The sequence below is a fragment of the Loxodonta africana genome, chromosome 20 (genome assembly GCF_030014295.1).
Source record: "Loxodonta africana isolate mLoxAfr1 chromosome 20, mLoxAfr1.hap2, whole genome shotgun sequence".
NCBI lineage: Eukaryota > Metazoa > Chordata > Mammalia > Proboscidea > Elephantidae > Loxodonta > Loxodonta africana.
In genome coordinates, this window is record NC_087361.1 from 3,014,939 (window position 1) to 3,031,023 (window position 16,085).

General features: G+C 41.5%; 1 protein-coding gene across 1 annotated transcript in view; it reads left to right on the top strand.

Moving 5' to 3' along the window:
* Positions 1-382: 382 nt before the first annotated feature.
* GUCA1C (guanylate cyclase activator 1C) overlaps positions 383-16,085 on the top strand; it is a 103,307-nt gene continuing 87,604 nt past the window's right edge. The window contains 2 exon segments of the mRNA XM_064273473.1: positions 383-393; positions 1,485-1,651. Coding sequence (XP_064129543.1) covers positions 383-393; positions 1,485-1,651 — 178 coding nt within the window.

Below are 16,085 nucleotides of genomic sequence, written 5' to 3' on the forward strand. Positions count from 1 at the left end.
CTCACTGAATATTCCCCAGGGCTGAGTCCTTACTATTCCACCTTGTTTCTTTTTACTTTGCATAAATCTCATCCACTCAAGTGGATTCATGTGATACTTACAAATGAATGAATTCCAAATTTTTCCCAGCTATGGACTTATTGGTCTCTTATCATTTAACTACAATTATGAAGTAGGAATTCCTATTGAATGTCCACATTGTTATGCTAGAAATGCAGTTAATTATGTTCACACTAACCACCCCTATTTCTTGTGAAGGCAGTTTGCCTAGTCCCCAGTCGCTCCAGTTCTTGGGGACCCTAGGGTTAAAAACATGTATTCAGTCGGTACAAAGGCAGAAAACAGACTTAAGAACTGAGCCCATATGAGAATCGGGGAAAGAATGGAGTGCAGGTAGGAGCGGAGAACTAGAATTTAGGAATAACAAGACTGGTTTATTTCTACCTAGGATCATCTGATCCTAGGTATGGTTGGTAGCAAGATGCCTTGAGGACCACACAGGGCAGTGCATTCTGTTACTGGACCATGGATACAGTTCTTATACTCATTGACTCAGTTCTCAGGTCTGTTGGCAATTGGGGCCTGGCTAAAACAAGATTAAGCTCAGGAGTGAAAGAGGTATAAAGCTAGTAAGCAGAGGGCATGCGTGGATACAGATTTGAGAGACAGGAAAGACAGGAACAAAGAACAAAAAAGGCAGGACTCACAAAAGACATAGCCCAATATTTTCCTCCATCTTCAGACCACGGTTACTGCCTGTCCATCTACAACCCTTCTTATTACTAATTATCTCTACCCATTTACCTTTCTTATACCTAGAATTCCTTTTCATTGAACAGTACTCACAATGTATAATTCTTTCATGACTTAAAAAAAATTTTTCATCCAGATTATCTTCACAATAAACCAAACCCTTTGCCATTGAGTTGATTCTGACTCATAAAAATAGTGACCTCATATGTAGGTATAAAAAGATACTCTTATTACCATTTTCCCCATTTTGTAGATGGGAAATTGAGACTCTTAAGCAATGGTTCCACATAATAATATGTGATGAAACAAAGTCTAGAAACCAGGCTTCCTGATTACAAATCAAAATTCCTTCCATTAGACCCTATTGTACCGCTCAGTAACGTAGGCATAATTTATGGCTAACAATATGGCAAAGATTACCCGCTCTAAAATATTGCCTCTGCCCTTCACAAAAAACTGTGTCTTTGGATGGCAGTAATCGCAGTCCTGTCAGCAGCAAGTGACCTCTGTTTTAAAGCTGTGTGGATGAATTAATCTCACTGGCTTTCCGTTCTTACTCAGCCCATCGCCGTAAGAGGTTTCGAGTAGCTTTCTAAGGGCAGAAGTGAGCCTCCAGTTTTAGTGAAAAGTGAGGGACTAAGCCTGGAGAGACCTTACATGAAAACAACCCAAGAAAAAGCTGTAGACTGGGAATTATGATGAGGAATAGCGAGTCTAGGGCTGGTGCTCAGACAAATTCCTGCTAAAGACACCTCTGTGTGGTACAGAAAATTTATGACAGAATATCTATCTGACCTACAAACACTGCATGAATTTAAGACACTGTTGGGTCTGTAAGTTCAGATTCAAAAGGCCAGTCATCATGTTGACCAAGTTTGTAATATCTTTGACATGAACAAGATGAGAGCTTTTCGTTTGGCTGTGATTCTGCATTTTACCTTTTTTTTCTATAAAATAGCCTGAGGTATAATGTCTGCATTCCAGTGATTTGGGAGATCTTCAGGGAACCCACAGCTTGTGGGTAAGTGAGTCATTAAACACATTTAGGACTGACAGCATGAAAATAATTGGGAACTAGCCTCTCAGCCCTCAGAAACATTCTGCACATAGGGAGTTGTTTTAAAACCAAATTAAATCTCGGCATGGAATTCTAATGTTATCGTTTAAGTCAATCTAATAAGTACAGATTGATTTACAAAGACTGTTGTCAAAGCAATGCATTGGTGACATTATATAAAAGCACATTACAGGAATCTGCTTTTAAAAGTGTGATTGCATCTTGATTGGCAGATAAAATCAATACAAATTAGCCAACATGTTGTCTTACTTAACTGAAAAGCTGGAATGGTTCGTAATACTTTTTTTCCCTACATCTGACCAATTTACTTTGAGGAAAACCAAAAGAATTTACAGTTTTAAATTCACATAAATGTTAGTTTCCAAAGATTTCTACTCAACTATTGTCTTGAATTTACTTATTTCTGAGGAGCTAAAGTACATTTAATTTCATTTCTTGAAAAAATATAAGGACAAGAGTAGAAAAAATTAGGCTGAAATACTAGGCTCACCTTCTGCCTGATCTTCCCTTGTGTATTAACTTATTTTATCTGTAGATTTCGGTGTTTCAAAATGTGCAAGCTCTGACTAGAAGAAGAGGGAAGGGGAAAATTCTACTGATAGAAAAACAGAAAACTTCAGAAGACTATGCAAGTGATAATGGAAGAGAAAGATGGGATAATTAATTAAGTAAAATTTAAAATAACTGGCTGTCCATTAGGCTGTATGGAATTTAGCACAGCCCTATATGCCCTTTTCCAAAGCCAAAACACAGGTGACTCAAAAAGAGGTAACTTCCAGGAACTGGGAAGAATTAATAGCTGTTTTAATCCTCTTAGTAGTATAGGGAAGGGATTTCTGTTAGCATATTGTTGTTTGTTCACTGTTAGCGAAATTGCCTTTGTAGTATGACAGTTCCTTTCTGCTCATACATTTTGTTTAGTTTGAGTGCAAGCCAAAAGAGCTCTGCCCCCAAGGAGCTTACAAATCAGTGGGAAAATGGGGCAGATTCTGCTGTTTTCCTGAACCTGGAAGTATGCTGGGGATACTGTTCGAGTGTTGTTTCAGTGGTCTCTGCTGTGGGTGTATTTCTCAGGGTTCACTCTATCCTTGTCGCCCTCTCTCTGAGTCAGTCCCTGGATTTTGCTTTGTGTTCTGTGCCTGCTGTAGACATCCCGATTTCAGGACTGAAGGCAGCTGCTCTCAGTGGAATGCCGCAGCGCTCTTGAGAGGCTGGGTGAGCTGTCATCGCGTCCTGTGGTCGTTCTCCAAGGTGTTGATGTCAAATCCTGTGCCAGCGATTTTGTTGTTAGCTCAGTGTTTATTATCTTGCTGTGTTCATCACTGGTTCACTTGCAAGAAGAGGAACATGTGAAAGGGGATGCTGGGTAGAAACAAGGATCCACTGCCAAATGGAGAAGCATGGGCAGACAGTGTCCAAACAGGCATCCTGAGTATGTGCCATTGGTGTAGCATCTCTCTCAACATCGGTGATGGGATTGGCCAGGCCTGTCTTAGGAGCTTCATTTAAATGCCTGGAAGTTCTTCTTGTAACCATGCTTCATCACAGATATTTGATATTTGCTTAGGCAGCAAGTGAACCTGGGGAGCGATGACTAATCTCAGTTAAGGTATGGAGATCCCAACGTAAAATCATGTTATAAAATGTGAAGAGTAAGGATTGTTTATTATCAAGTGATACTAAGAAATGATATACAATTATGCACAAAAAGGTAAACTCATATATTCAATTAGACATATCAAACCAATGGTAAAGGAAGACTGAAGAATTGATGCCTTTGAATTGTGGCGTTGGCAAAGAATATTGAATATACCACAGACTGCCAAAAGAACGAACAAATCTGTCTTGGAAGAAGCGCAACCAGAATGCTCCTTAGAAGCAAGGATGGCGAGACTGCGTCTTACATACTTTGGACATGTTGTCAGGAGGGGTCAGTCCCTGGAGAAGGACATCATACTTGGTAAAGTACAGGGTCAGCAGAAAAGAGGAAGGCCCTCAACGAGGTGGATTGACATGGTGGCTGCAACAGTGAGCTCAAGCATAACAATTGTAAGGATGGCGCAGGACCGGGCAGTGTTTCGTTTGGTTGTGCAGAGGGTCGCTATGAGTCGGAATGATCTCAGTGGCACCTAACAACAACAACAGCAACAACAACAAACCATCAGCTGCCTAGAATCCCTGAAGACTTATTATTTCCATAGAACTTCTCTGCAGTTTTAACTCTTCTGGGTGGAAATTGTTCTAAAATGCATTTCATACTTTTCTGCCTCCTCAAAGTACCATCAAAATATTTTCGTGATCTATTACATTCATTATTATGAACGTTAGTTTTGCATTTTATGTAATACCGTGAGGCACCCATGCCCTACTGAAGTTACTGGGGCTGCGTTTCCTGATGTTAAAACCCCTGGAGATATGTACTTTTATAGTTGTGTTTGCTTTCTAGTATTTTTCTGTCTCTTCCCTTGCTATCAAACACACTTCACAGCCTTCTAATTTTTACTATACAAATAATTTTTCAACTTCTTTTTAATCTGCCATTTCCAACCTGGCTTTGGCTTGTACTCAAGTTAACCAAGCCTATTACCAAACCAAAACCAAACTAGTTGCCCTCTATTTGATTCTGATTCATGGTAACTTCATGTGTTTAGAGTATAGCTGTGCTCCATAGGATTTTCAATGCTACTTAAAGTAAAGGTAAATAGATTCTGAAGTTTAGAACTTAAAACTGGTAACAGTTCCTTTGGCCAATCTCACATCTGTTGCGTTGACTCCTCCTTTGCGCTCAGCAATAGTTAACACTTTCTGAGGGCTTATGGTGTGCCTGACACTGTTCTAGGTACATACATAAAGTACCACATTCAATCATCACAATATAACAGAATCTACTGTTACTACATTAACAGCCATGATGAGTGCACCACTCAGACCTAGGGTCAGGGGGACATAATTGACCAGGGCCCCAGCTGCTTCCCTTGAAAACCATCACTATGATTGTGCTGAACGCATGCTACTTGAGCTTGCACTCCTCCCACCCGTGACTGACTGCAGCAGAAATACTAAGATGGACCCATTCTAAATACTAAGCAGATTCTTTTGTCAACCAGTGTTGGCTCAAGGATTTCTCTGCCATTTTGATGTACCTTCCTTAGATTGCAAGAAAGTCTGGGATACTTCACCCAACATTCTCTCCCTCTCTCTTCACCTGGGTCAGACTTACATCCTGGACTGGACAGCTTATCAACTTTTCCCTTCTCCTTTCCTGTTTCCCTTCACACAGGCATTTCTCCAAATAAATCCTCATACTTGGGGGTTAACAAGAATCACAGAAAAAGAGATGAGAGAAAATATAAGACTACAACAAAACAAACCAGAAAAATTTCTTAAAACTAACAGTGATAAGGCACCCTTACTAAGGACCCAGACAGTGAATAGAGAAAGATCAACCTGTAGCACATACTGAGAAACTTTATAACACCAAGGGTAAGGAGAATAAAAGAAAGAAAAACAAGCAGTTAATATACGAAGACATTGGAATCAGAATAGCATTGTGTTTCTAAACAGCTGCACTGGAAGGTGGAGGTAAATGGAGCAATGCCTTTAAAATTCTGAGGGAGAAAGTACAAAACCACGTCAGATGTGAGGAGAGAGTAAAGACATGCAAGCACTGAAACAGTTTACATCGCACTCGTTTTCCTTAGGAAGCTACAGGAGTGGGTGTTCCAGCAAAATGAGGAAATATATCAACAAAGAGAGAAAGAGCGAGTCCACACAGGAAAACAGACCAGGGCAGTCCCAGATTCATGGGGTAGGAAAGCCCAGCTATCCATAGGCTGATAATCCAGACTGAAAAGGAAGAAGGGGGCTCTGAGGAAAATCTAAAAAAAAAAAAAATCAATAGATTATCACTACGTTTGAGCATTTGGATAAAAATATTAACTGATATTTAATCAAACTTACAGCGCATTTAAAAAAACACACACAAGGATGAATCCAAGAAAATTATTGATATTTAAAATGAGATAACTTTAAAAAACTTTCCACATATACCAAAGTAGAGGGATAGTCTAATGAACCCTCATATATCCATCATCCACCTTCAATAGTTTTCAGAATGTCGCCACTTGTTTCATCTGTCCTCCTATGTTTTTCCTGATTAAAAAAAAAAGACATTGTCATTTCTCCTGCAAATACTGCATTATTCATCCATAACATGAAGATGCTTGTTAAATATAACTACTGTATCATGTTCATAACTAAAAAAAAAAAAAGTAACAGTGGTTCCTAACGTCATCCAATAGTGTGTAGGTAGGCTTTCCTGATTAACGTACCTTTGTACAGTTGGTTGATTTGAATCAGGACCCAAACAAGGTTCACAGGCTGAAATCAGAGGTTGTGTCTCTTAAGTATTCTTTTTCTCTGTAACAGTCCCCCCACTGCCTCCTCCCCATTTCTGTCATTGATTTGTTGGGAAAAATGAGTCATTGGTTCTATAGAATGCCCTGTATTCTAGATTTCACTGATTGCTTTCGTATGGTGTCTTTGAAATTGCTTTCTCTTCGTCATATTACCCATAAACGGGTATGTAGCTATAGAAGCTTAAATAGGTTCAAGTTAATTTGTTTGGTTAGAATACTTCATAGGTACATAATCAATGCCTTCTTATCTCACTTTTAATGGATTATCTAGTAGATTCAGGTGGTGGTAGGTTGCTGTGAGGCAATTATTAACTCCTTGAAAAACAAGGAAATCAGTAATTTTGGTATACCACTTGGTTCTCTTGTAAACAAAATTTACCACAGTCATTAAAATGAAACTCTCTGTTGGATTAACGAACAACTGTGGGCATATGGGAAACCCTGGTGGTGTAGTGGTTAAGTGTTAACAGCTGCTAACCAAAGGGTCGGCAGTTCGAATCCACCGGGTGCTCCTTGGAAACTCTATGGGGCAGTTCTACTCTGTCCTATAGGGTCGCTATGAGTCAGAATCGGCTCAGTGGCGCTGGGTTTGGTGGGCATATGGAGAGAGAACAGCTGGGAAATATTTAAAAGCCCATTCTGTCGGGGGAAAAAATCCTGGTAATGTTTGCCAGTTTCCGTGGTGTAAATACTTCCATCATGGCCAGTTTTATGCTATCAACCATATGATACTTGGCTTACAAAACTGCTGAAAATTTAACAATCAGTTCTCACCAGCAGGTAAGATAGGCTACAGCATACCACTGAGATGTATGAGGTCAGTAGAGCTAAATAATTATCAGTTCTCTAACAGAAAGTAAATAGACAGTGTCTAAAACTGATAAATCAGGACAACAAAATAACTATTTACAAATATGTAGGTAAATGTTAGAAAAAAATTAAAAAGTTGACAGTTGTAAATTATATGCCTTTAGCACTATTCAATTTTAACTATGTACGTCAATTATCTATTCCATGGCAGTGGGTGGTTTTTATGGTTATAACATAAAAAGCTATGTCAAAACTTTTAAAGATGATAACATAAATGATTTTTGTGTATCTTTTGTAAGTGAGGTCAGTGATGGAAACGGCTCTCCTCAAAAATTAAGGTCCTTAGTTTCTACATCTACACCCATTGCCATCGAGTTGATTCTGATTCATAGCGACACTATAGGACAGAGTAGAACTGCCCCATAGAGTTTTCAAGGAGTGCTTGGTGGATTCGAACTGCCCACCCTTTGGTTAGCAGCCGTAGCACTTAACTACTCTGGGCATTATCAGTTCCATTATGAAAATCCTACTAACTTGAATGCTGAGGTTTTAGCCTGACCCTACTTATCTAAAGATTGGCAGTTTGAATCCACCCAGTGGCACCCTGAAAGAAAGGCCTGGCAAGCTGTTTTGTAAAGATTACACCCAAGAAACCCTATGGAGTAGTTCTACTCTGTAACACATGGGGTCACCAATATTCAGAATAGATTTGACAACAACAGGTTTAGTGTTTTTCTGTTTTTGTTGTCATTATCTTGGAAGTGGGTAACCTCATCAAAACAGGAAATTTCCATTAAAAGTTACCACAGGATGAAAGTAGGTGGCTTTCCTGGTCTGGTATTAAACTCGGACAGGGCGAGGTGTGGGACCTGAAGTTAGGTGGGACCCAAAGGCCGGCCACAGCCACCACCGTTGCCTGAGCGGAGGCTGGTGGCATGCTGATGGGCCTTAAAAGAACATGGCCTGGGGCCAGCACAGATGTTCCAAAAACAGGAAACACTGTGTAAATGTGAATTTTGCTGTTGACTGTTCCTGGAAGGCAATGAAAATGGGCAGGGGCTGCACCATTCTCACTCTGAGTATCCACAGGCTTCGCCTGGAGGTTGATGCAAAATGCCTCCCCTGGTTGCTGCTTCCAGTGATGAGCTGTGAGCTTGAACTCCTGGCTATGTTCACAGAGTGCACAAAGGTGAACACCCTCCACTCTGCTGATGTCCAGGGTGTTCCTGGCAAAGGAGCAGCACTCACCCTTCACTGTTTGCATCCAGCCACACTGCCTTCTTTCTGGTCAGTAATTTGCTCTTCTTTCTGTTTCCTTTCTTTTTTAAAATGCAAGTGGTGCATTAATCCATCCTCATGAAACATTTAACAGGCAGAAATAGGAAAAACAAAATGATTAGTCATCTGCTTTGGTCCCCATGTGAGTCCTCAGTCCAGGTACCTAGCACAGGGTCTGGCATATGGTAGATATTGAACAAATATTTACTGAGTGTATAAATAAAATCATAGGGGAGGTGACGACTTTAGTATCTTCATATATTAGTTTCTTAGGACTGCCAATAACAAAATACCACAAATTAGATGGCTTACAAGAACAGAAACATATTGCCCCAGGGTTCTGGAGACTAGAAGTCCAAATCAGGGTATTGGCCCTGCTGATTCCTCCTGAGGGCTCTGAAAGACAAACTACCCCCTGCTTCTGTCCTAGCTCCTGGTAGTGAGGCAGGCAGCCTCAGAGCCCAAGCCTTCTGAGAGACACCTGCCCTGGCTTATCCTCCTGCACGGAGCAGAATAAATTGTCCTTGACAAGATAACCACAGAATGGCCCACAGATGGCCTCAACCCGCCTCTGGGTGGAGACTTAACATCCTAATGAAAGAAAATCAACCTTTTCCTCTATCCTGGGAGATTAAACCCTTGTCTAAAGAAAATGCGTAGTCATCCCCAAACTCTGAGTGCCTGCGTGAAAGTCGATGCTGAATATTCATGATGAATTTGCATTTCCTTCTCTGCTCCCTGTAAAGGCCCATCTTCCCAAGCTGCCTGCGAGCAATCTTGGAGGCAGCAGTCCAGATTGCTCCTTTCCTTGTACGAGAAAATAAAAACGACTTTCTGATCTCCCACCTCGTCCTCCTGTTTATTGGCTGTAACGAGTCATGCGAGCAAAACCTGGGGTTTTCGCCCGGCAACAGTAGCTCCAGGTGTTCTTTAGCTTGCAGCTGCAGGGTCACATCGGGTCCTTCCTCTGTCTGTGTGTCTGTTCCCTCTGTAAGGTCAACACTCCAACTGAATTAGGACCCACCCTACTCTGGTATGACCTCATGTTAACTGAAAACATTTTCAAAGAACCGTATTTCCAAACCAGGGTCACATCCACAGGTACAGGGCGTATGACTTCGACATACCTTTCTTGGGGGACACAATTCAGTCCATAATATCACTTTTAAATATGCAGTTCTTTCTCTTTTCTCATTTTTTTTTTTTGGTTGTTGTTGTTTTTTGTTTTTTCCTGTCATGTTTATACCAAGGACGACTACTGTATTTTCCAAATACTGATTTGGTACCTAATTGGAATAATGAACTCAAGGAAAAGTTTTAAATTTACTTTATTTGTGCAGCTAGTAAGAATTTTGGCTCACACAGTCAGGCACTAAAAAAAAAAAAAAGTAACTTTGGTTTTCTGTAATGAAATTAATTTATATTTTGAATCCCAATTTTACCAGGGGAGAAGTTGCATCTAAACCCCAAGGATGGGTGTCAAAATATTAATGGGGGCGGGGAGCATCTGTCCCCACTGGTATTTGCTGGGACATCACCTCTTCTCCTCTCCTGACCTACTCAGAGGGCAGTTGTCTCTGCACAGCTGGGCCTCCTGGGTCAGGATCTCTCTCAGCTATTTTACACTTCGAGGCATGGCTCAGCCTTGAGGGCTTTTAGGTCTGGTTCAGGCTATTTAGCCAGATATTCCTTACACCCTTTCCTCCAAAGCTATGCTAGGAGCTGGGTAGTTCAGAAAATTTCTGCCAGGAAAGTGAAGCACAGGTGTTTTGTGACTTAATCTGCCAACTCACCTGGGATTTCCACCCTCCACCTCTAAACTATTCTTGTACCTCACAAAACGTTTCCTACCTCCCCCATAAGTCTTGCAACTCTTTCCCTCCCTCTGCTCCACAACCTCCCAGCCTGTGGAATCTTTATTTAGTTGGAGAGTAGCCAGGAGAACTAGAGAAAGTGGTTCCATGAATTCTCCTAAATCTTCTGTTTATGGCATACATTTTATGCTCTGAATCCTAAATGGCTTCAATTGTTGCAACTCAAGAGCTAAGAGTGAAGTCTTGATTTTTGCTTTTCTGCCACAATGACTTCTCTCCAGGGCAGTGACTGTCTTTACTGAATGTGGGGCGGGACGGTGGCTGGAAGGGGTTACCAGGAGAAAAGTCATATACTTAACACACCGTATTAGTTATCCCACTGCATTTACAGATATTTATTGAGCACCTGGAGGCAGAGTGGAGAGAAGGTAGTAACAAAGATGAATAAGAATTGGTCCCTGTCCTCAAAGGAGTTTACAACCTTGTGGGGAAGATACACACATCCTGAAAAACAAAAGGTAGTAAATAAAGAATCAAAGGCCAAGAGAAGGCAAAGCATGGTATTAACTTTTAGTCTCAAGGGTCCAAATGGGTCACTAGTATTACAGGGCTGCTTTTAAACCCCATCCCAGTAATGCGATTGATTAAGGGTTCACCCTCCTCCTGGGCGGGCGGGTTGGATGAAAGGGCAGGAGAACTCTTCAATCCTATCCCACTAGGGTGGTTAATGGTAGAAAAATCATACTCAAATTTCAGATATCCCTAATCCACTCCACATCTGGGAAAAAAGATGCAAAGAAACCTAAGCAGTGGAATAAGTTAGGAAATCCTTTCTGAAGAGTTGAGGCCTTTGGGGGCCTTATTAGAAGTGAAGAACTTGGATTATTACTAATAAAAGCTAACATTTATTGAGCACTTCTGTGACAATCACTGTTTTAAGCACATTACAGTATCTCATAGAATCCCCACAACAATATTATAGGGGAAAAAAAAACCCATTGCCGTTGAGTGGATTCTGACTCATAGCGACCCTATAGGACATAGTAGAACTGCCCCATGTTTCCAGGGAGTGCCTAATGGATTCAAACTGCCGACCTTTTGGTTAGCTGCTGTAGCTCTTAACCCCTAGACCACCAGGGTTCCCATTATAGGGAAGGTGCTATTTTTATCAAGCCCATTTTACATATGAGGAAACTGAGGCACAAAGAGGTTAAGTAACTTGCCTAAAATTATACTAAAGGGTTTCACAGCAAGTTGGAACTCCAGCATCCTGACTCCAAGACCTGTACCTTAAAATCCTGTGGTGGTCCACCTTTAACAAAGGAGTTGAGAATTGCAATGAGGAGAGCAGCTCAAATTAAAGTATAAAGTTGGAAACAGAAGGGCATGTGAGGGCCAGGAGGAGCTGGTCTCACTCAGACAATCACCGCTAGAGGATGACTGAAGGCTACACACTCCAGGAACCTCACCTGTACGTTTTGTTCCTGTAGATAACCAGCCTATTCTCGGGACCACATTTTCTCCCATGTCATAGCTGAGAGAAAGCATTCAGAGCACTGGGGCTGCCAGTAGGGATTGCCTGGAGAGTCTTGAGCAGAAAGTCAGCCCTCGGCCCTCCTGGCTCCTGGTGCATTCTTGCCACTGTACTGGGTGTGCAGGTAAACCAATGGCCTTCATGGCCACACCTAGGCCTCCAGGCTTTATCCAAATAGGGGGCCATTGTCAATTCACTTGTCAGATATATACATGCAGACGGCAGGGATGAGGCCATTTCTAATAAGCAGAAATGGGATAATAGAAGCCTGATTACTGGTGGCAGATAGAAAGGAGGAAAAAGAACACATCTGAAAGAACTTGTGAAAGATGTGCCTCTTGTAGGACTCTAGAGGTCCGATATTGTTGTAGATGTGGTCAAGTCGGTGCTGACTCACGTGACCTCATGTGTGCAGAGTAGAACTACTCCATAGGGTGTTCAAGGCTGTGACCTTTTGGAAGCAAATCACTAGGCATTCTTCTGAGGTGCCTCTGGGTGGGTTCCAACCTTTCAGCTAGTAGTCGAGTGCTTAACCATTTGCCCCACTCAAGGTCCTATACTTGTATCCATTGCTGTTGAGTTGATTCTGACTCATAATGACCCTATAGGACAGGGTAGAACTTCCCCATGGGGTTTCCAAGGAACGACTGGTGGATTCAAACTGCCAGTCTTTCAGTTAGCAGCTGAGCTCCTAACCGCTGTGCTACCGGGACTACCAAGATCTTAAGAGGGCAATAAGATGATCTCTCTGAACTTATGGGTTTAGCACTCAAACTATAAATGCAGTGACCATTGAAGCCAGAAGAGCAGTTATCATTTAAGTACTGGGCACATCAAAAACTAGGATAAAATAAAACAGCCAAAGCAAATTCTCAGATTATTTAAATTAGCAGCCTCTAAGAAACCCTGGGAATTGGAAATGAGGAAATGAGTGAATTCATGGAAACATGGGAGTTGAACCAGTTTGCAGGGAGAGGAGTGGGGACAAGTGGCAGGCCGTGGGATTTGAAAAGATAGCTTACATATGAGTCTGCTCATAAATCAAATCTCAGCTTTAAAGTATCAGCAGTCCTTGCTGTTTTAAAATGAGCCCATTGGTAAATAGGAAAAATTTCAAATTCATAATGTGAATCTCAATCACCAAAGAGACAGTGGGAGCAGCACTGAATTCGGAATCAGGAGAGCGAGGCTCGGGCCCCAGCTCTGACCATTATTTGCTGTGTGTAATCTTGGGCAAGGCCCTTAACCTCTGTGACTCAAATTCATTTCCAAAACTGAGACAGCAAGCCCTATCCTGTCTACATTATCACTGAGCTCAGATGAAATAATGTAGGTGGAAGAGCTTTGAAAAAATGTGCAATGCAGCCCACCAGAGGATGGTATATTTATCTGTGAAATGCAGGTAACTCTGACCTCAGCCCACACAGGTTTGGTATCAGTGACAATTACCTGTAGTTCTTATCAAGCTCTCATTTTATTTCCAAATAAAGTGTGAGCCTACAGGTGCACAGATTGCTCTCCTGTCGTTTCTTGTCCATAATTTATCCTAGCGCTTTAGATGCTCATTTTTGTTGTTTTGAGGGGTATTTACCCCATGCAATTGTTACCAGTCACGAAATGCAATTAAATGGGAATCATCGTATAGTTTTGACTGTCATCATAGTCCAACCCAGGACCCGTAGTGGGAACCCCAACTCTGCTTGAAATTCAGAGATGACCTTTTGTTATCTGCTTCCTTAGCTTCTCTTTGTATGAGAGTCCTTGAAAGTCTGAGCAGGCAGCCTGGCTTTTAACTTGTGCCATTATTGCCGCTGTTCATTAACCACCTTGATGCCCTGCGGCCTATAACACTGTGTCGGGCTGTCTGGCCTGCAAGGTGACCGCAATTACTGTAGCTATTCATAAGACGCATTTACTAGAAGCAAATAGGGATCTATTACATTGTAAACCATTGGGCTGTAAGCCCTTAAGGGTGAAGACCAAGGCTATTAACTTCAGAGCCTCTAGCATAAAGGTCTCAGGAAGCATTTGTTGGTGATAATTAAAACACTTCCTATTTGTTTAGCACTTTGTAATATACAACGTATTCTCATGTATGCCATCACGTTTTTTGATAGGTGAGCCTCTCAAAGAACTTTATCTGTGAAAGGTGTACCAGCTTTACCTGCTGGCATAGATTTAAATTTAAGTAGTTAAAATATATACATTTTAATGAAATTTGTCAAAATACTGTGGCTCTCAATTGTTGCTGTATACTGGTAGGATCTCTGGAGGGTATTATTAAAAATACCAGTACTGGCATCCCCACCTGAGACCAACTGAATCACCATTTTTGTAAGGTTGCTAGGGGATTGCAATGTGATGCCAGATTTGAGAATCACTGCTAAAACCGGAATCACTGCTAAAACCGGAATCCTGGTAAAACCAGAATCAATCCCTGCTAAAACCGGAATCCCTGCTGAAACCGGAATCTTAGTAAAACCAGAATCAATCCCTGCTAAAACCGGAATCCCTGCTAAAACCGGAATCCCTGCTGAAACCGGAATCCCTGCTGAAACCGGAATCCCTGCTGAAACCGGAATCCTAGTAAAACCAGAATCAATCACTGCTAAAACCGGAATCCCTGCTGAAACCGGAATCCCTGCTGAAACCGGAATCCCTGCTGAAACCGGAATCCCTGCTGAAACCGGAATCCCTGCTAAAACCAGGATCACTGCTAAAACCAGAGTCAATCACTGCTGAAACCGGAATCACCAGTCTGACTGGCCAGAATATGATCAAGAACTGATAGTGCTGAAGGAAGAAGCCCAAGCTGCACCTGGCAAAAAAACCAAGGCTCCAGGAACTGACGGAATACCAATTCAGATGTTTCAACAAACAGATGCAACACTGGAAAACGCTCACTTGTCTATGCCAAGAAATTTGGAAGACAGTTACCTGGCCATCTAAAGGGAAGAGATCCGTATTTGTGCCTATTCCAGGGAAGCATGATCTAACAGGATGAAGCAATTATCGAACATATCATTAATGTCACACGCAAGATTTTGCTGAAGATAATTCAAAAATGGCTGCAGCAGTGTAACGACAGGGAACTGCCAGAAAGTCAAGCTGGATTCAGAAGAGGGCATGGAATGAGGAATGTCATGGCCGATGTCAGATGGATCGTGGCTGAAAGCAGAGAATACCAGAAAGAAGTTTGCCAGTGCTTTACTTTCTATTCAAAGGCATTCTACTGCATGGATCATAACAAATTATGGATGACATTACGAATGGAAATTCCAGAACACTTAATTGTGCTCATGAGGACCATGTGCATAGGCCAAGAGGCAGTAGTTCCAAAAGAACAAGAAGATACTGTGTTGTTTAAAATCAAGAAAGGTGTGTGTCAGGGTTGTATCCTTTCACCGTACTTATTCAATTTATATGCTGAGCAAATAATCCATGAAACTGGACTTTATGAAGAATGTGGCATCAGGACTGGAGAAGGACTTATTAACAAGCTGCTGTGTGCAGATGACACAACCTTGCCTGAGGTTCAAGAGGACTTGAAGAACTTACTGATGATGATTATACCTTCAGTATGGATTATACCTCAACATAAAGAAAACAAAAATCCTCACTAATGGACCAGTAAGCAACATCATGATAAATGGAGAAAAGATGGAAGTTGCAAGCATTTTACTAAGACCCACAATCACCAATCATGGAAGCAGCAGTCAAGAAATCAAACAAGATGCATTGATAATTGATGGTGATTTGATGTGAAAGTTGGAAACAAAGAAGAGGATCAGTGGTTGGAAAATATGGCCTCGGTGATAGAAACAACACCAGAGATTGTGTGAGAGAATGTTGCAAGACTAACGTCTTATTCATTGCAAATAACCTTTTTTCAACAACATGTGGACCTTGCTGGATGTACATGGGGTTGCTATGAGTTGGAACCAACTCAGTGGTACCTAACAACATAACAAAAGGCTCATTTCTGCCACCGAAGAGCTATGGGTACATATAGAAAGGAATCCTGAGTCCAAAACCAGCAACTTGGAAATCAATTCCTCTGACTCTTGTTTTAGTTACAATCCTAGTAAAAAGTTACAGCGTTGAAGCAAGTAATACAGTTATATCCTTTCCACCATTACTTCTGCCATTTTTTACATCCCTTACTTACGTCTTCTATTTATTAAGGAACAAGGGCCCGTGCTTTTACACTGGGAATAAAACACTCTTAAAGGTGGATAGAATTAGGGCGAGGGTGGGTTTTGTTTTATCCATTACAATGTTGGCTTAGGGAGACAGATGCTTTTATAAGGAAGTCCATTTTGACTATCTTAAGAAGCTCCTTGCAAAAAGGTGGCAGTGCCAGAGTTCCGGGTCTTCAGCAGTTAGCTCATTCAGAAAAG